We start from the raw sequence: 24,874 nt of genomic DNA, 5'->3' as shown, positions 1-24,874 counted from the left end.
TGGAATGCTGCCTGTGGGGGTGGGGGCTGCTCTGGATTGCTGCCTGTGGGGGTGGGGGGCTGCTCTAAAATGCTGCCTGTGGGGGTGGGGTCTGCTATAGAATGCTGCCTGTGGGGGTGGGGTCTGCTCTAGAATGCAGCCTGTGGGCTGGTCTAGAATTCTGCCTGTGGGGGTGGGGGCTGCTCTAGAATGCTGCCTGTGGGGGTGGGGGCTGCTCTAGAATGCTGCCAGTAGGGGTGCGGGCTACTCTGGAATGCTGCCTGTGGGGGTGGGGGCTGCTCTAGAATGCTGCCTGTGGGGGTGGGGGCTGCTCTAGAATGCTGCCAGTAGGGGTGGGGGCTGCTCTAGAATGCTGCCAGTAGGGGTGGGGGCTGCTCTAGAACGCTGCCTGTGGGGGTGGGGGCTACTCTAGAATGCTGCCTGTGGGGCGGTGGGGGCTACTCCAGAATGCTGCCTGTGGGGGGGTGGGGGCTGCTCTAGAATGCTGCCTGTGTGGGCTGCTCTAGAATGCTGACTGTGGGGGTGGGGGCTCCTCTAGAATGCTGCCTGTGGGGGTGGGGGCTGCTCTAGAATGCTGCCTGTGGGGATGGGGGCTGCTCTGGAATGCTGCCTGTGGGGGTGGGGGCTGCTCTAGAATGCTGCCAGTAGGGGTGGGGGCTACTCTGAAATGCTGCCTGTGGGGCTGCTCTGGAATGCTGCCTGTGGGGGTGGGGGCTGCTCTAGAATGCTGCCTGTGGAGGTGGGGGCTGCTCTAGAATGCTGCCAGTAGGGGTGCGGGCTACTCTGGAATGCTGCCTGTGGGGGTGGGGGCTGCTCTAGAATGCTGCCTGTGGGGGTGGAGGCTGCTCTAGAATGCTGCCAGTAGGGGTGGGGGCTGCTCTAGAACGCTGCCTGTGGGGGGGGGGGCTACTCTAGAATGCTGCCTGTGGGGGGTGGGGGCTACTCTAGAATGCTGCCTGTGGGGGGGTGGGGGCTGCTCTAGAATGCTGCCTGTGGGGGCTGCTCTAGAATGCTGACTGTGGGGGTGGGGGCTCCTCTAGAATGCTGCCTGTGGGGGTGGGGGCTGCTCTAGAATGCTGCCTGTGGGGATGGGGGCTGCTCTGGAATGCTGCCTGTGGGGGTGGGGGCTGCTCTAGAATGCTGCCAGTAGGGGTGGGGGCTACTCTGGAATGCTGCCTGTGGGGGTGGGGGCTGCTCTGGAATGCTGCCTGTGGGGATGGGGGCTGCTCTGGAATGCTGCCTGTGGGGGTGGGGGCTGCTCTAGAATGCTGCCAGTAGGGGTGGGGGCTACTCTGGAATGCTGCCTGTGGGGGTGGGGGCTGCTCTAGAATGCTGCCTGTGGGGGTGGGGTCTGCTCTGGAATGCTGCCTGTGGGGGTGGGGTCTGCTCTGGAATGCTGCCTGTGGGAGTGGGGGCTGCTCTAAAATGCTGCCTGTGGGGGTGGGGTCTGCTCTGGAATGCTGCCTGTGGGGGTGGGGTCTGCTCTGGATTGCTGCCTGTGGGGGTGGGGGCTGCTCTAAAATGCTGCCTGTGGGGGTGGGGTCTGCTTTTGAATGCTGCCTGTGGGGGTGGGGTCTGCTCTAGAATGCTGCCTGTGGGCTGGTCTAGAATGCTGCCTGTGGGGGTGGGGGCTGCTCTAGAATGCTGCCAGTAGGGGTGCGTGCTACTCTGGAATGCTGCCTGTGGGGGTGGGGTCTGCTCTGGAATGCTGCCTATGGGGGTGGGGTCTGCTCTGAAATGCTGCCTGTGGGGGTGTGGGCTGCTCTAAAATGCTGCCTGTGGGGGTGGGGTCTGCTCTAGAATGCTGCCTGTGGGTTGGTCTAGAATGCTGCCTGTGGGGGTGTGGGCTGCTCTAGAATGCTGCCTGTGGGGGTGGGGGCTGGTCTAGAATGCTGCCTGTGGGGGCTGGTCTAGAATGCTGCCTGTGGGGGCTGGTCTAGAATGCTGCCTGTGGGGGTGGGGGTGGGGGCTGCTCCAGAATGCTGCCTGTGGAGGTGGGGGCTGCTCCAGAATGCTGCCAGTAGGGGGTGGGGGCTGCTCTAGAATGCTGCCTGTGGGGGTGGGGGCTGCTCTAGAATGCTGCCTGTGGGGGGTGGGGGCTGCTCTAGAATGCTGCCAGTAGGGGTGGGGGCTGCTCTGGAATGCTGCCTGTGGGGGCTGCTCTGGAATGCTGCCTGTGGGGGTGGGGGCTGCTCTGGAATGCTGCCTGTGGGGGTGGGGTCTGCTCTGGAATGCTGCCTGTGGGTGTGGGGGCTGCTCTGGAATGCTGCCTGTGGGGGTGGGGGCTGCTCTGGAATGCTGCCTGTGGGGGTGGGGTCTGCTCTAGAATGCTGCCTGTGGGGGTGGGGGCTGCTCTGGAATGCTGCCTGTGGGGGTGGGGGCTGCTCTAGAATGCTGTCTGTGGGGGTGGGGGCTGCTCTTGGGGGGGGGGGGGGGGGGGGGGAGAGAGCCACTCTAGAATGCTGCCTATGTCTAAACCCACTGATACAGAGGCTGCTGTGGATCCTGCTCCGCAGTCGGGTCAGTGTGACTGTGAGGAATGCTGGCGCAGTGCTGTTGTGGTGATTGGGATATCCAGCCCAGTCTCAGCTGGCTGAGGGTTCCCTCCTGCTTCCTCCAGGGTGTGGCTGCTGCTGGCAGCTCACCTGCTCACTCCTCACCTCCACTGGAAAGGAGCAGCTGTAATTGTGCACTGGTGCTGGATGGCAGCGTCACCCACTCCCCTGGTGCCCCTCACCCATTACTATACTCCTGTATGCTTCACCCGATGCGAGTGTCTGTGTATTTACATTGTGTACCTTGTGTTCCCTATTATGTATTTTCTTCTCATGTACTAAATCATCTGTTGAGCTGCTCTCAGAAAAATACTTTTCACTGGACCTCGGTACACGTGACAATAAACAAATCCAATCCAGTCCTTGTGCTGGACCGTCAGCCTTGCCCTCCCTCCCTCCTTGCCCTCCCTCCCTCCCTCCCTCCTTGCCCTCCCTCCCTCCCTCCCTCCTTGCCCTCCCTCCCTCCCTCCTTGCCCTCCCTCCCTCCCTCCCTCCTTGCCCTCCCTCCCTCCCTCCTTACCCTCCCTCCCTCCCTCCTTGCCCTCCCTCCCTCCCTCCTTGCCCTCCCTCCCTCCCTCCTTGCCCTCCCTCCCTCCCTCCTTGCCCTCCCTCCCTCCCTCCTTGCCCTCCCTCCCTCCTTGCCCTCCCTCCCTCCCTCCTTGCCCTCCCTCCCTCCCTCCTTGCCCCTCCCTCCCTCCCTCCTTGCCCTCCCTCCCTCCCTCCTTGCCCTCCCTCCCTCCCTCCTTGCCCTCCCTCCCTCCCTCCTTGCCCTCCCTCCCTCCCTCCTTGCCCTCCCTCCCTCCCTCCTTGCCCTCCCTCCCTCCCTCCTTGCCCTCCCTCCCTCCTTGCCCTCCCTCCTTGCCCTCCCTCCTTGCCCTCCCTCCTTGCCCTCCCTCCTTGCCCTCCCTCCTTGCCCTCCCTCCTTGCCCTCCCTCCTTGCCCTCCCTCCTTGCCCTCCCTCCTTGCCCTCCCTCCTTGCCCCTCCCTCCTTGCCCTCCCTCCTTGCCCTCCCTCCTTGCCCTCCCTCCTTGCCCTCCCTCCTTGCCCTCCCTCCTTGCCCTCCCTCCTTGCCCTCCCTCCTTGCCCTCCCTCCTTGCCCTCCCTCCTTGCCCTCCCTCCTTGCCCTCCCTCCTTGCCCTCCCTCCTTGCCCTCCCTCCTTGCCCTCCCTCCTTGCCCTCCCTCCTTGCCCTCCCTCCTTGCCCTCCCTCCTTGCCCTCCCTCCCTGCCCTCCCTCCTTGCCCTCCCTCCCTCCCTCCTTGCCTTCCCTCCCTCCCTCCTTGCCTTCCTCCTTGCCTTCCCTCCTTGCCTTCCCTCCTTGCCTTCCCTCCTTGCCCTCCCTCCTTGCCCTCCCTCCTTGCCCTCCCTCCTTGCCCTCCCTCCTTGCCCTCCCTCCTGGCCCTCCCTCCCTCCCTCCTGGCCCTCCCTCCTCCCTCCCTCCTGGCCCTCCCTCCCTCCCTCCCTCCTGGCCCTCCCTCCCTCCCTCCTGGCCCTCCCTCCCTCCTGGCCCTCCCTCCCTCCCTCCTGGCCCTCCCTCCCTCCCTCCTGGCCCTCCCTCCCTCCCTCCTGGCCCTCCCTCCCTCCCTCCTGGCCCTCCCTCCCTCCCTCCTGGCCCTCCCTCCCTCCCTCCTGGCCCTCCCTCCCTCCCTCCTGGCCCTCCCTCCCTCCCTCCTGGCCCTCCCTCCCTCCCTCCTTGCCCTCCCTCCTTGCCCTCCCTCCTTGCCCTCCCTCCTTGCCCTCCCTCCTTGCCCTCCCTCCTTGCCCTCCCTCCTTGCCCTCCCTCCTTGCCCTCCCTCCTTGCCCTCCCTCCTTGCCCTCCCTCCTTGCCCTCCCTCCTTGCCCTCCCTCCTTGCCCTCCCTCCTTGCCCTCCCTCCTTGCCCTCCCTCCTTGCCCTCCCTCCTTGCCCTCCCTCCTTGCCCTCCCTCCTTGCCCTCCCTCCTTGCCCTCCCTCCTTGCCCTCCTCCCTGCCCTCCCTCCCTGCCCTCCCTCCCTGCCCTCCCTCCCTGCCCTCCCTCCTTGCCCTCCCTCCCTCCCTCCTTGCCTTCCCTCCCTCCCTCCTTGCCTTCCCTCCTTGCCTTCCCTCCTTGCCTTCCCTCCTTGCCTTCCCTCCTTGCCCTCCCTCCTTGCCCTCCCTCCTTGCCCTCCCTCCTTGCCCTCCCTCCTGGCCCTCCCTCCCTCCCTCCTGGCCCTCCCTCCCTCCCTCCTGGCCCTCCCTCCCTCCCTCCTGGCCCTCCCTCCCTCCCTCCTGGCCCTCCCTCCCTCCCTCCCTCCTGGCCCTCCCTCCTGGCCCTTCCTCCCTCCCTCCTGGCCCTTCCTCCCTCCCTCCTGGCCCTTCCTCCCTCCCTCCTGGCCCTCCCTCCCTCCCTCCTGGCCCTCCCTCCCTCCCTCCTGGCCCTCCCTCCCTCCCTCCTGGCCCTCCCTCCCTCCCTCCTGGCCCTCCCTCCTGGCCCTCCCTCCCTCCCTCCTGGCCCTCCCTCCCTCCCTCCTGGCCCTCCCTCCCTCCCTCCTGGCCCTCCCTCCCTCCCTCCCTCCCTCCTGGCCCTCCCTCCCTCCCTCCCTCCCTCCTGGCCCTCCCTCCCTCCCTCCTTGCCCTCCCTCCCTCCCTCCTTGCCCTCCCGCCCTCCCCCTTGCCCTCCCGCCCTCCCTCCTGGCCCTCCCTCCCTCCTTGCCCTCCCTCCCTCCCTCCTGGCCCTCCCTCCCTCCCTCCTGGCCCTCCCTCCCTCCCTCCTGGCCCTCCCTCCCTCCCTCCCTCCCTCCTGGCCCTCCCTCCCTCCCTCCCTCCCTCCTGGCCCTCCCTCCCTCCCTCCTTGCCCTCCCTCCCTCCCTCCTTGCCCTCCCGCCCTCCCCCTTGCCCTCCCGCCCTCCCTCCTGGCCCTCCCTCCCTCCTTGCCCTCCCTCCCTCCTTGCCCTCCCTCCCTCCTTGTCCGCCCTCCCTCCCTCCTTGTCCTCCCTCCCTCCCTCCTTGTCCTCCCTCCCTCCCTCCCTCCCTCCTTGTCCTCCCTCCCTCCCTCCCTCCTTGTCCTCCCTCCCTCCCTCCCTCCTTGTCCTCCCTCCCTCCCTCCCTCCTTGTCCTCCCTCCCTCCCTCCCTCCTTGTCCTCCCTCCCTCCCTCCCTCCTTGTCCTCCCTCCCTCCCTCCCTCCCCTCCTTGTCCTCCCTCCCTCCCTCCCTCCCTCCTTGTCCTCCCTCCCTCCCTCCCTCCCTCCTTGTCCTCCCTCCCTCCCTCCCTCCTTGTCCTCCCTCCCTCCCTCCCTCCCTCCCTCCTTGTCCTCCCTCCCTCCCTCCTTGTCCTCCCTCCCTCCCTCCCTCCCTCCCTCCTTGTCCTCCCTCCCTCCCTCCCTCCCTCCTTGTCCTCCCTCCCTCCCTCCCTCCCTCCTTGTCCTGCCTCCCTCCCTCCCTCCCTCCTTGTCCTGCCTCCCTCCCTCCCTCCCTCCTTGTCCTGCCTCCCTCCCTCCCTCCCTCCTTGTCCTGCCTCCCTCCCTCCCTCCCTCCTTGTCCTCCCTCCCTCCCTCCCTCCTTGTCCTCCCTCCCTCCCTCCCTCCTTGTCCTCCCTCCCTCCCTCCTTGTCCTCCCTCCCTCCCTCCCTCCTTGTCCTCCCTCCCTCCCTCCCTCCCTCCTTGTCCTCCCTCCCTCCCTCCCTCCCTCCTTGTCCTCCCTCCCTCCCTCCCTCCCTCCTTGTCCTCCCTCCCTCCCTCCCTCCCTCCTTGTCCTCCCTCCCTCCCTCCCTCCCTCCTTGTCCTCCCTCCCTCCCTCCTTGTCCTCCCTCCCTCCCTCCCTCCCTCCCTCCCTCCTTGTCCTCCCTCCCTCCCTCCCTCCCTCCCTCCCTCCTTGTCCTCCCTCCCTCCCTCCCTCCCTCCTTGTCCTCCCTCCCTCCCTCCCTCCCTCCTTGTCCTCCCTCCTTGCCCTCCCTCCCTCCCTCCCTCCTTGTCCTCCCTCCCTCCCGTCCTCCCTCCTTGTCCTCCCTCCCTCCCTCCCTCCCTCCCTCCCTCCCTCCCTCCCTCCCTCCTTGTCCTCCCTCCCTCCCTCCTTGTCCTCCCTCCCTCCCTCCCTCCTTGTCCTCCCTCCCTCCCTCCCTCCTTGTCCTCCCTCCCTCCCTCCCTCCTTGTCCTCCCTCCCTCCCTCCCTCCTTGTCCTCCCTCCCTCCCTCCTTGTCCTCCCTCCCTCCCTCCCTCCCTCCTTGTCCTCCCTCCCTCCCTCCCTCCCTCCTTGTCCTCCCTCCCTCCCTCCCTCCCTCCTTGTCCTCCCTCCCTCCCTCCCTCCTTGTCCTCCCTCCCTCCCTCCCTCCCTCCTTGTCCTCCCTCCCTCCCTCCCTCCCTCCTTGTCCTCCCTCCCTCCCTCCCTCCTTGTCCTCCCTCCCTCCCTCCTTGTCCTCCCTCCCTCCCTCCCTCCCTCCTTGTCCTCCCTCCCTCCCTCCCTCCCTCCTTGTCCTCCCTCCCTCCCTCCCCTCCCTCCTTGTCCTCCTTGTCCTCCCTCCCTCCCTCCCTCCTTGTCCTCCCTCCCTCCCTCCCTCCTTGTCCTCCCTCCCTCCCTCCTTGTCTTGGACCGGCAGGTCGCTTGTCCAACATCCGGTACTGGATGAGCGGAAATCTGCTCCAACTGAATATTGGCAAGCCATTGCCTTCTCCCCCTACCACAAGCTCTTCCCCAGCCACCGATGCCCCCTTCCGGGACAATTGCCTGAGACTATAATAGACTGTAACCTTTGGTCCTATTTCACTCCAGGGTGAGTTTCTACACCATCATCCAGACCACCCACTTCCTCCTCCATAACAGCTGATGATCCACTTCTGCCGCCTCAGCCCATTATCACCTCTCGGCCTGACCACTCTACCACACCCTTGGCCGGCGTCCCACGCTATATTTGCAGCCTGCTGCGGGTTCTCGTGTGTGCGAGCGGGTGTGTGAGTTTAAGGCAGTGAAAGTGCTCAATGAGTAAGAGAATCTATTGTTTATAGCACTGGTTTGGGGAAGGGAGGGAGCAGATAGAGCATCGATCCCAGTGGTGTAATTTTAATTTTAATACTTTTGGGTTTTCAAATGGCAAAAATGTCAAAAGTTCCAAAGTCCTTGGTTTTGAGTTCGCTGATCTTAGTCGCTGTTGGTGTTTGGAATATGACGATTAGCTTCAGGAAAGAAGACTCAGCCAGCATTCCTGGTCCAGATCATTTTCCAGGGACCTTTGCTGAAAGGTGCTTCTGTGAGTTGGACCAGAGCTGGTGTCTGTGATTATAATTCACTGCTCAGGAAGGCAGGAGGTTGTTACCAATGCAACTATAGTCCAACGTGACCCACGTTTTCAGATGAGGATAATGCTGGCAGTGACAATGTTTAACTAGTCTATTTTTTTTTTTTGTATTATACATTTTATAATTGTGAAGAAATAATTTTTTTGGTACCCCTCATGGATTTTACCGGTTTCATTTTTTCCAGCATGTCGCAGGATCTAAATAATCTCCGAGAAATGTTTAAGGCACTCAATAAATCCTGCTTCATTCTCGGAGCTTCAGGGGAGACGGGAAAAGTACTGCTGAGGGAGATTGTTCAAAGCCGTATCTTCACCAAAGTCACACTTATTGGTCGCAGAAAATTAACCTTTGAGGATGCAGCCCGTGAAAATGTGGTATGTTTTAGTTCCACTTGATGGTGTGTAAGGTCACAATTGTTGATGGGGGGCAGCGAGATGGAACTGTGGTATGAAGCATCAATAAGTCAAATGTTTTTGATCACATTATGATTACGCTGGAGGAATAATCACATTGGCTGATATGTGTAGCAATATCGTAATTGTACTTTTCAGTGTAACTCTACGAACTACTGATGTAACACATAGAACATTTTTCTTGTTCATTAGATGGGAATTTATTGCTCATCTACCCTTCAACTGAGGGCATTGTTAAGGCCAGACCAGGTCAGGATGGTAGATTTCCTTCTGTAAAGGTCGTGAGTGAACCACCTGGGGTTTTACGACAGTGAGCAATGGTTTTACGTTTATTATAGACTTTTAATTCCAGAGGTTTGCTTTTAGTGATTCAAATTTCACCCAAAGGTTGGTCGGATAGGTTTTGGGGGTGGCACGGAGGCACAGTGGTTAGCACTGCTGCCTCACAGCGCCAGGGACCCGGGTTCAATTCCGGCCTCGGGTGACTGCCTGTGTGGAGTCTGCACGTTCTCCCCGTGTCTGCGTGGGTTTCCTCCGGGTGCTCCGGTTTCCTCCCACAGCCCAAAGATGTGCACAGTAAGAAGTCTTACAACACCAGGTTAAAGTCCAACAGGTTTGTTTCGATGTCACTAGCTTTCAGAGCGCTGCTCCTTCCTCATTCACCTGAGGAAGGAGCAGTGCTCCGAAAGCTAGTGACATCAAAACAAACCTGTTGGACTTTAACCTGGTGTTGTAAGACTGCTTACTGTGCTCACCCCAGTCCAACGCCGGCATCTCCACATCAAAGATGTGCAGGTTAGGTAGATTGGCCATGCTAAATTGCCCCTTAGTATCCAAAATGTTAGATGGGGTTTCGGGGACAGGGTGGGGGCGTCGGGTGCTCTTTCCAAGGGTCGGTGCAGGCTTGATGGGCCGAATGTCCTCCATTTGCACTGCAGGGATTCAAAGCCACATTCCCGGAGCATTGCCCTGGGCCTATGAATTACTAGTTCTTTGCCAAATCCACCAACACCATTACTCCCTCATTTTGGCTCCCCTTCAAATTGGAATTTGATTAATTATAGTCTCTAGCCCATTGTTTGTAAATGATAATATCAGGAATTCTTTCTTCCAATGGAATTTTCTCTCACACCCCACCAAAATCTCCAAAAGTTAAAAATGTTGAATCCTTGTAGGTGTCGCACAGTAAATCTTATTACTGTGAGAGACATTGATTGTAGCAAGAGTTTATTTTTGTGGTGCATCTTTTGATGTCGAAAAAAGCATCACAAAATATTTTGGAGGAGCAAAGAAAGGGATGAAGACGTCACGAGAGAGTTCGGGGGACCGACCGAAAGGTTGGTCGGGTAGGTTTACAGAAGGCTTTTAAAGATGGAAGGCAAGGGGGAAGAGACAGAGACAGGCAGGAAAATGGTCTCTAAAACCTGGAGGGTGGAGGGTGCCTGGTAGATGCTGCGTAGGAGAGGTGGCTTTTGAGGCAGAGAGTGTTAGCGACAGTAAGTAAGGACTGAGATGAGTTAGCCCTGCTGCCTCACGGTGCCGAGGTCCCAGGTTCGATCCCGGCTCTGGGTCACTGTCCGCGTGGAGTTTGCCAATTCTCCCCGTGTTTGCGTGGGTTTCGCCCCCACAACCCAAAGATGTGCAGGTTAGGTGGATTGAACGCGCTGAATTGCCCCTTAATTGGAAAACAAAATGAATTGGGTACTCTAAAATTATAAAAATAAAAATACGAGGACTGCGATGCGTAAAGGCACAGGCACAGATGGTTGAATAGAGGAACCCCTGGCTACACGGGCCAGGGTTAGAGGATAGAATAATCTCAATTACAAACATAAATCCACACACGAGGAGGGTCAGGGAGGATTAAGGTGAGCAAATTGCTGTCAGTTTTTAATTGCAACTTTTTTTTTTAAAATACAGAGAACCGTCCACCATTTCCAAATACTTTTGTGGGTTTTTTCTGGGACTTGAGAGGAAGTTGTGATGGTTTATTTTTTTCTCTTTTGGAAAAAAATTGGAAAGGGGCTCTCCAACTTGCACAGTGAGTTGGACTGTGCCCCAGAGTGGTAACCTGTTAGATCGGTCCTGCACCCATCAATAATTGTTTTGATAGGAAGGGGCACTAAATAGCTTTCACATCAAATCCCAGATGCTGCCAGGGAGGTAAAGATCATTTGGCTAATTAGCAACGTCTTTAAAAAAATAAAAATAAAAATGTCAAGTCATCGCCAGCGTGTGAGGGTGGCGGGCAATAAAAAATGATTCATGAACCATAAATGGATGAAAGGTTAAAGGGCAAGATAATGCAATCTGCCCATGACTAGCGTTTTGTTTTCCAGGATAGCTCCTGAAGAATAAAGTCGGCCACAGTCCCAGATGACCGTGGGCTGCTTTCCCCTTTTGAGGGGGAGAGCTGACCGGTGGTGATTTAACCTGGGGGGTCACCACACCTCGGGCGAGAGGCAAGATTGAGAAGGCGGGGCCTCCACGAAAGAAGACAGTTTGCTCATGATTAGAAAACCGATGCCAATTTTTTTTTTTTTCATTTTTTTTTTTTTCATCCGTTGCTGTTGAAAACAGAAATGCATTTTTAAATTAAATTCGCTTTGAAACCTTGGTTCTATGTTTTAAAAATCTGATGGAGGTGCTTTTTAAGTGGAATATTTATATCCGTTAAGAATAAATGTTTTTAACAAGTGAAATTGATTCTATATTGTAATTTGAACAGAGCCAGGAAGTTGTGGATTTTGAGAAACTGGATGAATATGCATCTGCTTTCCAAGGACACGATGTCGGATTCTGCTGCCTGGGTACAACCAAGGCGAAAGCTGGGGAGGTAAAGTATTCTTTCATAACTTTACTGAAAATTATTAGAACTTAATTTAACTGCACCAACCTGTTGTCAATTGCTGTGCAAAATAATGACTGCAGTAAATTTTTTTTAAAGTGGTTTTACATATCCAGACCTTCAGTCTGCAGTGCTTTTCAAGATGCACGGCAAACTTTGTAGACGCGATTCAGCAACCCCGTTGCGGTCGGTGTGGATCTGGGCCCAACAGGTGAATCCCGCTTGATCCCCGAATCGGGCTGCGTGCTGGGAGCGAAACCTCATGCGAGTCACCCGAGTCGAGCCTTATGGCGCATTTTTTAAAAACCTGGACTCACCCGGGACACACCGGCCTCACCCGGGCGAGCTCGCCAGGGCGCCGCTTGGTATCGGTCCACACAAACGTGGACTAGTCGTAACGGCATCTGGCGGGGGGGGGGGGGGGGGGTCGTCTCCTAAGCCATTGGAGATCTCTTTCCCCCCCCCCCCCCCCCCTTCCCCGGGGTGGTCAGGGACTGAGCAGGTTGGCACCTTCAGCGCTGCAGAAACCAAGAAAGACCCTGCTGAACACGCCGTTCAGTGGACTTTAACTTCAGTCCGCTGAATCGTGCTCTGTAACTGCAACTTTATTTTTTCTCAGGCAGCAGGGTGGTGCAGTGGTCAGCATTGTAGCCTCACGGCGCCGAGGTCCTAGCTTCGATCCCGGCCCCAGATCGCTGTCCGTGTGGAGTTTGCACATTATAGATTATCGAACATACAGTGCAGAAGGAGGCCATTCAGCCCATCGAATCTGCACCGACCCATATAGCCTTCACTTCCACCCTATCCCAATAACCCCTCCTAACCATTTTTAGTCACTAAGGGCAATTTATCATGGCCAACCCACCTAACCTGCACATCTTTGGACTGTGGGAGGAAACCGGAGCACCCGGCGGAAACCCACGCACACACGGGGAGAACGTGCAGACTCCGCACAGACAGTGACCCGAGCCGGGAATCTAACCTGGGGCCCTGCCGCTGTGAAGCAACAGTGCTAACCACTTGTGCTGCCCGTGTTTCTCCCCGTGTTTGCGTGGGTTTCGCCCCCAAGATGTGCAGGTTAGGTAGATTGGCCACGCTAAATTGCCCCTTAATTGGAAAAAATGAATTGGGGACTCTAAATTTTTTTTTTTTTTTAAACTTTATTTTTTCTCATCAATTTAATTTCTCCTGTTTTAAGTTGGAGCAGCTCAGTGGGCTGAGCCCCTACTTCTGAGCCGAGAGCTCCAAGTTCAAGCCCAGCTGCAGGTCTTGATGGCCATGGAAGGCGTGTCATAACGCGGCCAAAGCGGTTGCGTGTCAACCCGTAAATCCTTCCAACTTAGAGCGGGACAGATTTCTGGGCAGCCGTGTGAAGGAAAGAAAGCTGGAGCCTCGATCCGCACTGTGCAAAGCTCAGGAGAACAGTGCGCATGCAAACGTGCACACTGCCATCGCAACCTGACTCCTTGGTGATATCCTGAGCGGATCAGATTGGTGGCAGCGCTATTCCCATTCCCCAGATCTGGCTGAGGTGGATTTAGGACCTGCCTCCTTGCTCCTGTGGGTCAGACCTGCCTTCGGGCAGAGAACAGAAGAAGTTGTTTTAAGTTGACTGCTGGTTGGGGGTCGGAGATGTAGTTTCTGTTACATTCTGATACCTGACTTCATTGGCTGTCCTTCATGAGTGATTACTTTCATAGGGCCTGCAGCAGGCTGCTGGTTTGGCCCTTTCATCACCCATGTCAAGACAGGCTCACCTACAGACAGTTGTCGCTAGGTGGCATTAACACCAACCTGTATTTGTCTGACACCTTTTCACACCGTAAAATGTCCCGAGGGACATTAGATGAGCTTTGATAACTGAGCCATGTCAGATATTGGGACAGTGACCAAAACATTGGGCCAGAGAGATCGGTTTTAAGAGCATCTTAGCAGGGGGATAGCAATACAGAAAGGTGATGGGGGGGGGGGGGGGGGGGGGGGGGAATTCCAGTGGTGGAGCAAAGAAAATCAGGAATGCAAAAGAGGTCTGAATTGCAGGAGCACCGATATGCCAGAGGGTTGTTGGTCTGGAGGAGGTTATACAGACAGGACCACGGAGAATTAAAATCCGTGAAGACAAGGATTTGAATTTTAAAATTTCAGGTGCTGCTAGACCGGGGACCCAGCGTAGGTCAGCGAGCACAGAGCTGGGTTCCGATGAGTTCTGGGTTAAGAAGGGTGTACCATGGGCGCCTGGCCAGGGGAACGTTGGCATAGTGTAATCGAGAGCTAACAGAAACATTGATGAGGGTTTCGAATGCAGATGAGCTGAGGCCGTGGTGGATACGGGTGATGTTGCAGAGACGGAAGTAGACAATGGATTGGATAGGTGATCGGAACCTCGTCTCGGGATGAAATGGGAAGCCACAGCTGTGAATGATTACCTGCAGTAACTCTGCTACCTTGAAGGGGATGGGATCATTGTGAACATATTACATCAATGAGATAATGAAATGACTACATTAATTCAATATCTAATATTATTTGGGATAGTATCACACCATATTTTACATGTGGAGTGTCCTTTTAAATATTTAGCCACGGTAATATTGATATGCTTCAGTCACAGATGATGCTAATGCTGAGAGCCTATTTTCTTTGGTGGGGGGGGGGGGAAATAAACTCCTACTGTGGTTCAAACTGCACATCAACTCCTGCTAATTCACAGGCCGTGTAATACTCACATTAAGAGGCTTTCCTACACTTTGAAGGATAAGCACATTTAATCGGATATTGGGGAAGTGATTAAAATAAAATCTGGAAAATGTTTTTGAAGGAATTAGCCTGGCAGTTGAAGTATTAAAAGCCGGGGTTGCAGAGGGGAATCGATTGTTGACAGGTTGCTTGTGAAGTGCCAGAGAGCCGAGTGACCGACCACACCTGAAAGCCGGCCTGATAAATGGGCAGCCTTCAAAAGATTATTCCCTCAGCAACTGGTCAGGTTAAAGCTGTAATCCTCCTGGTCTTTCTGGCTCTGTGCTCCTTAAGAATTTATTTTTAAATGTTTTGTATTGCAGTGTGCTAACTTGTGTAGTAACTCGGCACATTCTACTCACCTGCAGGAGATGCAGCAAGGATACATAGAACAATACAGCGCAGTACAGGCCCTTCGGCCCCACGATGTTGCACCGAAACAAAAGCCATCTAACCTACACTATGCCATTATCATCCATATGTTTATCCAATAAACTTTTAAATGCCCTCAATGTTGGCGAGTTCACTACTGTAGCAGGTAGGGCATTCCACGGCCTCACTAGTCTTTGCGTAAAGAACCTACCTCTGACCTCTGTCCTATATCTATTACCCCTCAGTTTAAAGTTATGTCCCTCGTGCCCAGCCATATCCATCTGCGGGAGAAGGCTCTCACTGTCCACCCTATCCAACCCCCTGATCATTTTGTATGCCTCTATTAAGTCTCCTCTTAACCTTCTTCTCTCCAACGAAAACAACCTCAAGTCCATCAGCCTTTCCTCATAAGATTTTCCCTCCATACCAGGCAACATCCTGGTAAATCTCCTCTGCGCCCGCTCCAAAGCCTCCACGTCCTTCCTATAATGCGGTGACCAGAACTGTACGCAATACTCCAAATGCGGCCGTACCAGAGTTCTGTACAGCTGCAACATGACTCCTGACTCCGGACTCAATCCCTCTACCAATAAAGGCCAACACTCCATGGGCCTTCTTCACAACCCCATCAACCTGGGTGGCAACCTTCAGGGATCTATGTACATGGACACCTAGATCCCTCTGCTCATCCACACTTTCAAGAACTTTACCATTAGCCAAATATTCTGCATTCCTGTTATTCCTTCCAAAGTGAATCACCTCACACTTCTCTACATTAAACTCCATTTGCCACCTCTCAGCCCAGCTCTGCAGCTTATCTATATCCCTCTGTAACCTGCTACATCCTTCCACACTATCGACAACACCACCGACTTTAGTATCGTCTGCAAATTTACTCACCCACACTTCTGCGCCTTCCTCTCGGTCATTAATAAAAATGACAAACAGCAACGGCCCCAGAACAGATCCTTGTGGTACTCCACTTGTGACTGAACTTCATTCTGAACATTTCCCATCAACCACCACCCTCTGTCTTCTTTCAGCTAGCCAATTTCTGATCCACATCTCTAAATCACCCTCAATCCCCAGCCTCCGTATTTTCTGCAATAGCCTACCGTGGGGAACCTTATCAAACGCTTTGCTGAAATCCATATACACCACATCAACTGCTCTACCCTCGTCTACCTGTTCAGTCACCTTCTCAAAGAACTCGATAAGGTTTGTGAGGCATGACCTACCCTTCACAAAGCCATGCTGACTATCCCTGATCATATTATTCCTATCTAGATGATTATAAATCTTGTCTCTTATAATCCCCTCCAAGACTTTACCCACTACAGACGTGAGGCTCACCGGTCTATAGTTGCCGGGGTTGTCTCTGCTCCCCTTTTTGAACAAAGGGACCACATTTGCTATCCTCCAGTCCTCTGGCACTATTCCTGTAGCCAATGATGACATAAAATTCAAAGCCAAAGGTCCAGCAATCTCTTCCCTGGCCTCCCAGAGAATCCTAGGATTAATCCCATCAGGTCCCGGGGACTTATCTATTTTCAGCCTGTCCAGAATTGCCAACACCTCTTCCCTACGTACCTCAATGCCATCTAATCTATTAGCCTGGGGCTCAGCATTCTCCTCCACAACATTATCTTTTTCCTGAGTGAATACTGACGAAAAATATTCATTTAGTATCTCGCCTATCTCTTCAGACTCCACACAACAACTTCCCATCCCTGTCCTTGACTGGTCTTACTCTTTCCCTAGTCATTCGCTTATTCCTGACATACCTATAGAAAGCTTTTGGGTTTTCCTTGATCCTTCCTGCCAAATACTTCTCATGTCCCCTCCTTGCTCGTCTTAGCTCTCTCTTTAGATCCTTCCTCGCTACCTTGTAACTATCCATCGCCCCAACTGAAACTTCACACCTTATCTTCACATAGGCCTCCTTCTTCCTCTTAACAAGAGATTCCACTTCTTTGGTAAACCACGGTTCCCTCGCTCGGCGCCTTCCTCCCTGCCTGACCGGTACATACTTATCAAGAACACGCAGTAGCTGATCCTTGAACAAGCTCCACTTATCCAGTGTGCCCAACACTTGCAGCCTACTTCTCCACATTATCCCCCCCCAAGTCACGTCTAATGGCATCATAATTGCCCTTCCCCCAGCTATAACTCTTGCCCTGCGGTGTATACTTATCCCTTTCCATCATTAACGTAAACGTCACCGAATTGTGGTCACTGTCCCCAAAGTGCTCTCCTACCTCCAAATCCAACACCTGGCCTGGTTCATTACCCAAAACCAAATCCAACGTGGCCTCGCCTCTTGCTGGCCTGTCAACAAACTGTGTCAGGAAACCCTCCTGCACACACTGTACAAAAAACGACCCATCTATTGTACTCGAACTATATCTTTTCCAGTCAATATTTGGAAAGTTAAAGTCTCCCATAATAACTACCCTGTTACTTTCGCTCTTATCCAGAATCATCTTCGCCATCCTTTCCTCTACATCCCTAGAACTATTAGGAGGCCTATAAAAAAACTCCCAACAGAGTGACCTCTCCTTTCCTGTTTCTAACTTCAGCCCATACTACCTCGGAAGAAGAGTCCCCATCTAGCATTCTCTCCGCCACCGTAATACTGCTCTTGACTAGCAGCGCCACACCTCCCCCTCTTTTGCCTCCTCCTCTGAGCTTACTAAAACACCTAAACCCCGGAACCTGCAACATCCATTCCTGTCCCTGCTCTATCCATGTCTCCGAAATGGCCACAACATCGAAGTCCCAGGTACCAACCCATGCTGCCAGTTCCCCTACCTTGTTTCGTATACTCCTGGCATTGAAGTAGACACACTTCAAACCACCTACCTGAACACTGGCCCCCTCCTGCGACGTCAAATCTGTGCTCCTGACCTCTATACTCTCATTCTCCCTTACCCTAAAACTACAATCCAGGTTCCCATGCCCCCTGCTGCATTAGTTTAAACCCCCCCCAAAGAGCACTAACAAATCTGCCCCCCCCCCCCCCCCCCCCCAGGATATTTGTGCCCCTCCGGTTCAGATGTAGACCATCCTGTCTGTAGAGGTTCCACCTTCCCCAGAAAGAGCCCCAGTTATCCAGAAATCTGAATCCCTCCCGCCTGCACCATCCCTGTAGCCACGTGTTTAAATGCTCTCTCTCCTTATTCCTCATCTCACTATCACGTGGCACGGGTAACAATCCAGAGATAACAACTCTGTTTGTTCTAGTTCTGAGCTTCCATCCTAGCTCCCTGAAAGCCTGCCTGACATCCTTGTCCCCTTTCCTACCTATGTCGTTCGTGCCAATGTGGACCACGACTTGGGGCTGCTCCCCCTCCCCCCTAAGGACCCGGAAAACACGATCCGAGACATCACGTACCCTTGTACCTGGGAGGCAACATACCAAACGTGAGTCTCTCACGCTCCCACAAAATCTCCTATCTATTGAGTCTCTCTCGCTCCCACAAAATCTCCTATCTGTAACATGATACATGAGCTGGTCGCATGGATTCTTCACGACAGGAAGACACTATTCCTGATTGATAGCAAAAAGCTGGGTAGCAACCGGGAGGTTTCAGTGAGGGCTGCGCACAAATTCTTTTAAATGAATGTGTGTAATGCCGCACAGAAGTATTTAAACGTGCCAGGCCCTTGAGTAAATCACCCAGGCGCCCCACAAAACAATTTGAGGGAGTGTTGGTCTCTTCCCAAACCATCGGCCCGTCCGTTAACTTGTTGGGTGTCGGCAAACCTACTTTTCATTGCCAGCTTTTTCTGATTTTACTTGATTTGTGTTTAGCTTTTTTTTTAATGCTGCTTCATGTCCCGAAGCACAAATAGAAATTTATGTCTTTCGAAGCCTGAAAAAGTGTCTCTCGAGGTGTCGCTGCCATGGGTGAGTGCACCTCAAATTTTATTTGCGTCCTTCTCTTTACTGAAATCCGCCTCTATAAAGTTGTGTTCAGTCACCTAGGGAACCTAACGCAAGTCCCTTTCTTTTTGTTGTTGGAAATTTCAGGATTAAGTCTATCGGCTGCTAATAAGACAATATTTTTCTTTGTTTGGGGCAAATTCATCAAAAGGAACAGCAAGGCAACTTGTCAACCAGAAGCTATTGAGACGGGATGATGGTTGAGCGTGGGTCTAAGAAGTGGTGGCGTGGGCTCTTGTTCGTAGGTAAAGGGTTGCTTCTTGTTCGGAGCACTTGTGCATAAGGGACGCCGGCGTCTGTAGCTGGGCTAGTATTGATGTGGCGTATCTGCGTAATCGGATTTAAAGTGAGCTCCAGTATTTATGTCAGTTCAGATTTCATCAAGTAACCATTGAAGGCCGCTGTCAACTGAACTCAGCCTTAGAACATTGACCAAGAACTAAGGGCAGAGAAATTGTGCGTCATTTAATTCAAGCTCTGGAGGTATCGAATAATTGACTTGTATTTTTGTCACTCTTGAGGCTGTAAGGTCTGTTGTGCATGGGTCTGTTTCCTTATAGCCTTTAAAATAAGCTTAAGGTAGATTTGGGGGGGGGAGAGACTGAAATCAATGCAGCCAAATGCTACTCAGCATTTCCATAATGGCCCAGAGTAAAGAAAGTGGCAGAAAAAATCAATGTGGGAGGTAACTATCTTCATCTGTTTTAAAAACTGATTCTAGTTGAAATGCAGTTTTAACAGCGGAAGAGTTATAGAAATGATTTTTCATGGGCTACTGGTTGAAGGCTACAGACACTTTTATGAATACTTCCTCCATACTCATCAAAGCATTCCCCTCTTTCTGAGTGCTTCACGGTATTTGAAAGTAGATTCAAAATCTGATGCGGGCATTTGGTGAATTTACATAGTAAACCTTTGATGCATCTTCCTTTGTAGGAGCTTTGGAGAAAGTAGACGGAGTGGAGGGTTGAAGCTTGTTTAATGATGTTGGGTGTCTATGCCTTGTGGATGTGCAATACTTGAACTCCGATCATAAAAGAAAAGTAATATTGCTATTTCAAATCTCATTGATTGGAACTGCATTGCTTTACATGATCTATTTTTAAAGTTTGTTCTTTGTGCTTTCTGGAAGAATGTTTTTTTAAATGACGTTGCCCGGACTCAACCAGGTGGAGCTGAGAAGTTGCCATGTTTTCTTCATAATGTCCAACAACGAAAAATAGATTATTGCTGAAAATAGAGACATGATATCAAAGTTTTTTGTCTTGCACGCATCAGAACAGCTCACAAGAAATTACCAACAGTAAAGTGAGCAATAACTTGTACTGCAGGCAAAGAGGAGTGCTGATTGGTTGGCAAGTGGACTCTGGTAGATGTGTTACCATTGAGAACGCAGCAGAGGACAGCAAACTGCTAAGCCTTTGTTCAAACTCAAACAAGGCAGGTCGGCTCTGATTGGTCAAGACATTGCCACGGGGAATGAACCATGGAATGGTTGTTCCCCAAACCTTTGTTCAGTTGAAAAAAAACGCAATGTGGGGACATGCTCCTTCTGTCTGCAGAGGGCAGGACCCGTGTGTGTATGTGTGTAACTGCTAACGTGCATAGGTGAGCCACACTGTGAGCCTGACTGATCATCTTGAACTGGTTTTCTGTGTGATTCTTAGCATGGTCAGGATTCTTTGGAAAGTGCAGTCCAATCGCGGAATCACATCTCCTGTTGGACATGGTGTTTTGAGTTTTGCAAACACTGGTTGGTCGGGTACGATCTATACTTCCCCTGTTGCAGACAGTGGAAGGAACGTGCTGTTTAATACGATTCACCAGTCGTTGGGATGTATGGTCTTCAAACCTGACATCATACCAGCACGGAAATACGTTACTTTTTGTATGTGTAATGGGAAAATCGTCTCTTTGACTTGATGACAACATCCCGCTAGTAGAGAATACCTCTCGTGTTGTTACTGCAGTAACACTGATCGCATGCAAGGGCTAGTTTCACCTGTTGCTCACATTTTTGAGACACCCTACCCTTCCACAATAAGGTGAGGTAGACTGGGCACTTCTTGTTAAGTAATGGGTTAAGAATTAAGTAATGCATTGAGAGACATTGCAATTAGTTGTCTCATTTATGTTAAGTATCCAATGATTGACACTGATATGTAAAGGGGCTTCAGGTGGCCCTTGCGTCAGGTGGTGTGTTGGAGTTTTGTGCAGAGGCTGTGGAAATGAAATAAATGGTGTTTGGTGAAAAGGAACAGGACTTTTGACTCTTCATACAACGGTAACTAAAACGTCTAACAATGGTGGCAGAGGATGGTTGCTGTGCAAATGTGAAGGTTTGAAAGATACAACTTTCCAGATCAAACCAAGGAGTGAGTGAGAAGGAAAAAAAAAAAAATACATGGCTGAACCCAGGATAAAGATGGCTGGATATGACTATCCCCCTTATTTTCTGAAAGGGAATCGTACGACCAATGGAGAAGTGCAGTAGTTATGTGGACTAAGGTAACTGCTTTGGGAAAGAGAAAACAAGGTATGGCATTGGCTCTTTCTCTACCATATGACAGTAAAATCCAAAACAAAGTGCTTTCTGAGCTGGAATTGGAAGAGTTAGGCTCAGAAGAAGGTCTGGGGACTCTATTACAATATATGGATAAGATTTACAAGAAAGATGACTTGTTAAGTGCGTATGAAGCATGGTCGGAATTTGATAAGTTCCAGAAAATAGAGGAATTCTCCATGGAAGACTATACAATGGAATTCGGCAGACTATATAAAAGGCTGCAGAAACACAACCTGGAATTTCCACAGTCTGTGTTGGCCTTTAAATTACTTGACTGTACTAGGGTGAGCAATATGGATAGGCTCCTGGTTTTGACAGGAGTTCAGTTTACGGATGAGGATACCTTATTCGATCAGATGACAAAAGCTTTAAAGAGGTTTCTGGGGAAACATTTTGATTCCGATGGTTCTGATGACTCAAATAGGTCAGCCTGCTATAAAGCAGAATATGGAAGATACACGACTAACAGGATGGCGAAATTGTACGGTTACGAACAGGGCCCAAGACTATAGAAGGAGATCGAGACAAGGAAATTATGAAGACGGAAACCCAGTTTGAACTTACAATATGAAGATGAACCCCAGAAATGCACGGGGCATGATAAATCGATATTTTCGATGTGACTCTCAATACCATTATGTCTTCAACTGTCCAAAACGTTATGATAGAGTGTTTGAAACGATACATGACACTGAAGAGTCAGAAGAGGAAAAAGATAGTGTTCAGAGAGAAGACATTGTCCTATTAACAAGCGGTTTTACGCCGGTAATGAGGGTGTTGGTTGTAGAATCCTTTGATTGCGCTGTATTGGACAGTGGCTGCACATCTACTGTGTGTGGAATTGACTGGTTAAAATGTTACCTGGACTACTTGAATGCTGAAAGTCGTAACAAGGTTAAGGAATTTGAAAGTTCCACAAGTTTCAGGTTTGGGGATGATAATACTCTGAAGTCGCTGAAAAGAGTGGTGATCCCTTGCTATAATGCTTCTCAGGACTGAAAGTGATGGTCTTGAGCCCATTCATTCTCCAATAACTGGATGCCGCTGTCAGATACTAAGGCAGCCTGTGCCCACATGCACCAGGACCTGAACACAAGCTGCTGCAGATAAAAAGCAAGTAACTTATAATTATCGGACAAGTAACTTATAAGTATCGGACAATGTCCATCTCCAGCGAGACCAAATCTAACCATTTCTCCTTGATATTTAATGAAATTAGCATCAATTACTCCCCCACTATCAACATTATGGGGGTTACTGTTAACCTGAAACCCAACTGGGCAAGCCATGTAAATACTGTGGCTACAAGAGCAGGTCAGAGGCTGGGAATCTTGCAGTGAGTAGCTCACCTCCTGACTCCCCAAAGTCTGTCCATCATCTACAAGGCACAAGTCAGGAGTGTGATGGCATTCTCCCCACTTGTCTGGATGAGTGCATCTCCAACAACACTCAAGATGCTCGACACCATCCAGGACAAAGCAGCCCTGCTTGATGGGCACCCCTTCCATCACCTTTATATGCTGACTCCCTCCGCCGCCAATGCAGAGTGGCAGCAGTGTGTACCATCGTCTAGATGCACTGCAGCAAATCGAGAACCCTCCTTGGACAGCACCTTCCAAACCCGCAACCTCTATCATTTAGACGGACACGGGAGGCAGACACATGGGAACACCACACACCATCCTGACTTGGAAATATATCGCTGTTCCTTCACTGTTGTTGAATCTAAATCCTGGGCGTCCCTTCAGAACAGCACTGTGGGTATACCTGCACCACATGGTCTGCAGCTGGTGAAATAACGTGGCCCAGCACCACCTTATCAATAGTAATTAGGGATGGGCAATAAATGATTGGATTGGATTGGAATTGTTTATTGTCACGTGTACCGAGGTACAGTGAAAAGTATTTTTCTGCGAGCAGCTCAACAGATCATTAAGTACATGGGAAGAAAAGGGAATAAAAGAAAATACATAATAGGGCAACACAAGGTAGACAATGTTACTACATAAGCACCGGCATCGGATGAAGCATACAGGGTGTAGTGTTAATGAGGGTCATTTAGGAGTCTGGTAACAGCGGGGAAGAAGCTGTTTTTGAGTCTGTTCATGCGTGTTTTCAGACTTCTGTATCTCCTGCCCGATGGAAGAGGTTGGAAGAGTGAGTAGGCCGGGGGGGGGGGGTCTTTGTTTATTCTGCCCGCTTTCCCCAGGCAGCGGGAGGTGTAGATGGAGTCAATGGATGGGAGGCAGGTTCGTGTGATGGACTGGGCGGTGTTCACGACTCTCTGAAGTTTCTTGCGGTCCTGGGCCGAGCAGTTGCCATACCAGGCTGTGATGCAGCCCGATAGGATGCATTCTATGGTGCATCTGTAAGAGTTGGTAAGAGTCAATGTGGACATGCTGAATTTCCTTAGTTTCCTGAGGAAGTATAGGCGCTGTTGTGCTCTCTTGATGGTAGCGTCGACGTGGGTGGACCAGGACAGATTTTTGGAGATGTGCACCCCTAGGAATTTGACACTGCTAACCATCTCCACCTCGGCCCCGTTGATGCTGACAGGGGTGTGCACAGTACTTTGCTTCCTGAGGTCAATGACCAGCTCTTTAGTTTTGCTGGCATTGAGGGAGAGATTGTTGTCGCTGCACCAAATGCGGACCTAGCCAATGACCCCTGCATCTTTTTGAAATAATTTTTTAAAACTGATTTGGCTTCGCAGCCATTTTACACACGTGCTGCATTGATGTGACTCGGGACACTTTTCTGTGCCAAAAATGCTTTCTAAATGGAAAAAAAGCATGATATAGGAGACATGAAAACGACATTGAGGAGAACTGCGCTCTTGTGGGGTTACGAATCAGTTGCGTTTTATTTCAGACTCTTTGTAGAATTTTTCTTTTCCTTGTGTTGCAGGAAGGTTTTATTCGAGTGGATTACGATTACGTGTTGAAGTCCGCCCAGCTCGCAAAAGCTGGAGGATGCACTCACTTCAACCTAGAGTCCTCCAAAGGGGCAGATAAGGACAGCTCGATGCTGTACACAAAAATTAAGGTTGGGAAATCTTGTGCAATGTTACATTTTAGACTTGAAAGCTAGTCTGGTAATTCTGCCCTGGGGCGGGGATAATGTCTCCTGCCAAAGGAGAGCTTGCCTAACCATTCTGGTGCGCCCTGCCCATCAATCCGCTTAATTGCTTGGATCTCATCGCCCGGGAGCAGCACAAAATCCAGAGCATACCGAGGACTAAACCTGGCAGTTTTGATTTGGTGCAAGAGAATATTATTATAGAGATTGAATGAGAAAGCTGGTGTCAAAATACAACAAATGAAATGGTGCTGTGCCCTTCCAGCATTTAACTAAGTTACGAATTTCAGCATATTTTGTGAGTCGTACTAGTTGGCTAAGTTTAATTATTCAAAGTGCACAATTGGGCAGAAGTACAAGGACAAGTAAATAAAACTTGGGAATCATTTTCTAAAACTTTGTGTATGCAAATCCCGCTATGATGTGAGGAGCGAGATCAGGAACAGGAGTAGACCATTCAGCCCTACAAACCAATTAGAACATGACGCCATTTCACAACCTTTCCCCCTCTTTTAGGTACTGTGCTCGAAGAGGACATTGGCGACCATAGACTCCGATGGCAGTGGTCCATGATTGTGCTTGGCAAAGTATTGCAGTGGCCTTCTGCAGTGTGGCTGACCAGGAAACTCTCCTTCTCTTGCCTCCCGCCGTTGGGCACCGTGGAAGGATTTACAGGCTGCTAGTCGGCCTGCTTGCCCACATTATGAATGCGCCTTTCGTGACTATCAAGTCCCGTACTGGGACTCGAACCCCGAGCTTCTGGCCCACAGGGGTGCTATCCCCGTGCCACACGATTCTCTTTGATATCTCTATCTAACCTAAACCTGGCTTTCACAGTTTTGAAAGTTCCAGCTATTTTTACTTCCTGATTTTGGTCCTGGATGACGGCAGATTAAATAATTTTCCATATATACAAAATCAATTCATTTTGCACTTTGGTCTCATACATAACATAGGATTTACAGTGCAGAAGGAGGCCATTTGGCCCATCTTGACTGCACCGGCTCTTGGAAAGAGCACCCCACCCAAGGTCAACACCTCCACCCAATCCCCAGAACCCAATAACCCCACCCAACACTAAGGGCAATTTTGGGCACTAAGGGGCAATTTATCATGG

The 24,874-nt window shown here is 52.0% G+C and overlaps 1 protein-coding gene across 2 annotated transcripts in view; it reads left to right on the top strand.

The window, feature by feature from the left end:
- Positions 1-24,874, top strand: part of htatip2 (HIV-1 Tat interactive protein 2) — a 42,549-nt gene that overhangs the window by 2,229 nt on the left and 15,446 nt on the right. Inside the window, exons 2-4 of one of the 2 annotated variants that reach the window (XM_072466699.1) lie at positions 7,983-8,172; positions 10,940-11,047; positions 23,587-23,724. In XM_072466699.1, the coding sequence (XP_072322800.1) occupies positions 7,983-8,172; positions 10,940-11,047; positions 23,587-23,724 (436 nt within the window). The remainder of the gene's footprint in view (positions 1-7,982; positions 8,173-10,939; positions 11,048-23,586; positions 23,725-24,874) is intronic. The other variant, XM_072466700.1, reaches the window with a different exon arrangement.

Source organism: Scyliorhinus torazame, chromosome 10 (genome assembly GCF_047496885.1).
Source record: "Scyliorhinus torazame isolate Kashiwa2021f chromosome 10, sScyTor2.1, whole genome shotgun sequence".
Taxonomy (NCBI): Eukaryota; Metazoa; Chordata; class Chondrichthyes; order Carcharhiniformes; family Scyliorhinidae; genus Scyliorhinus; species Scyliorhinus torazame.
This window is presented reverse-complemented; position numbering and strand designations above follow the sequence as displayed.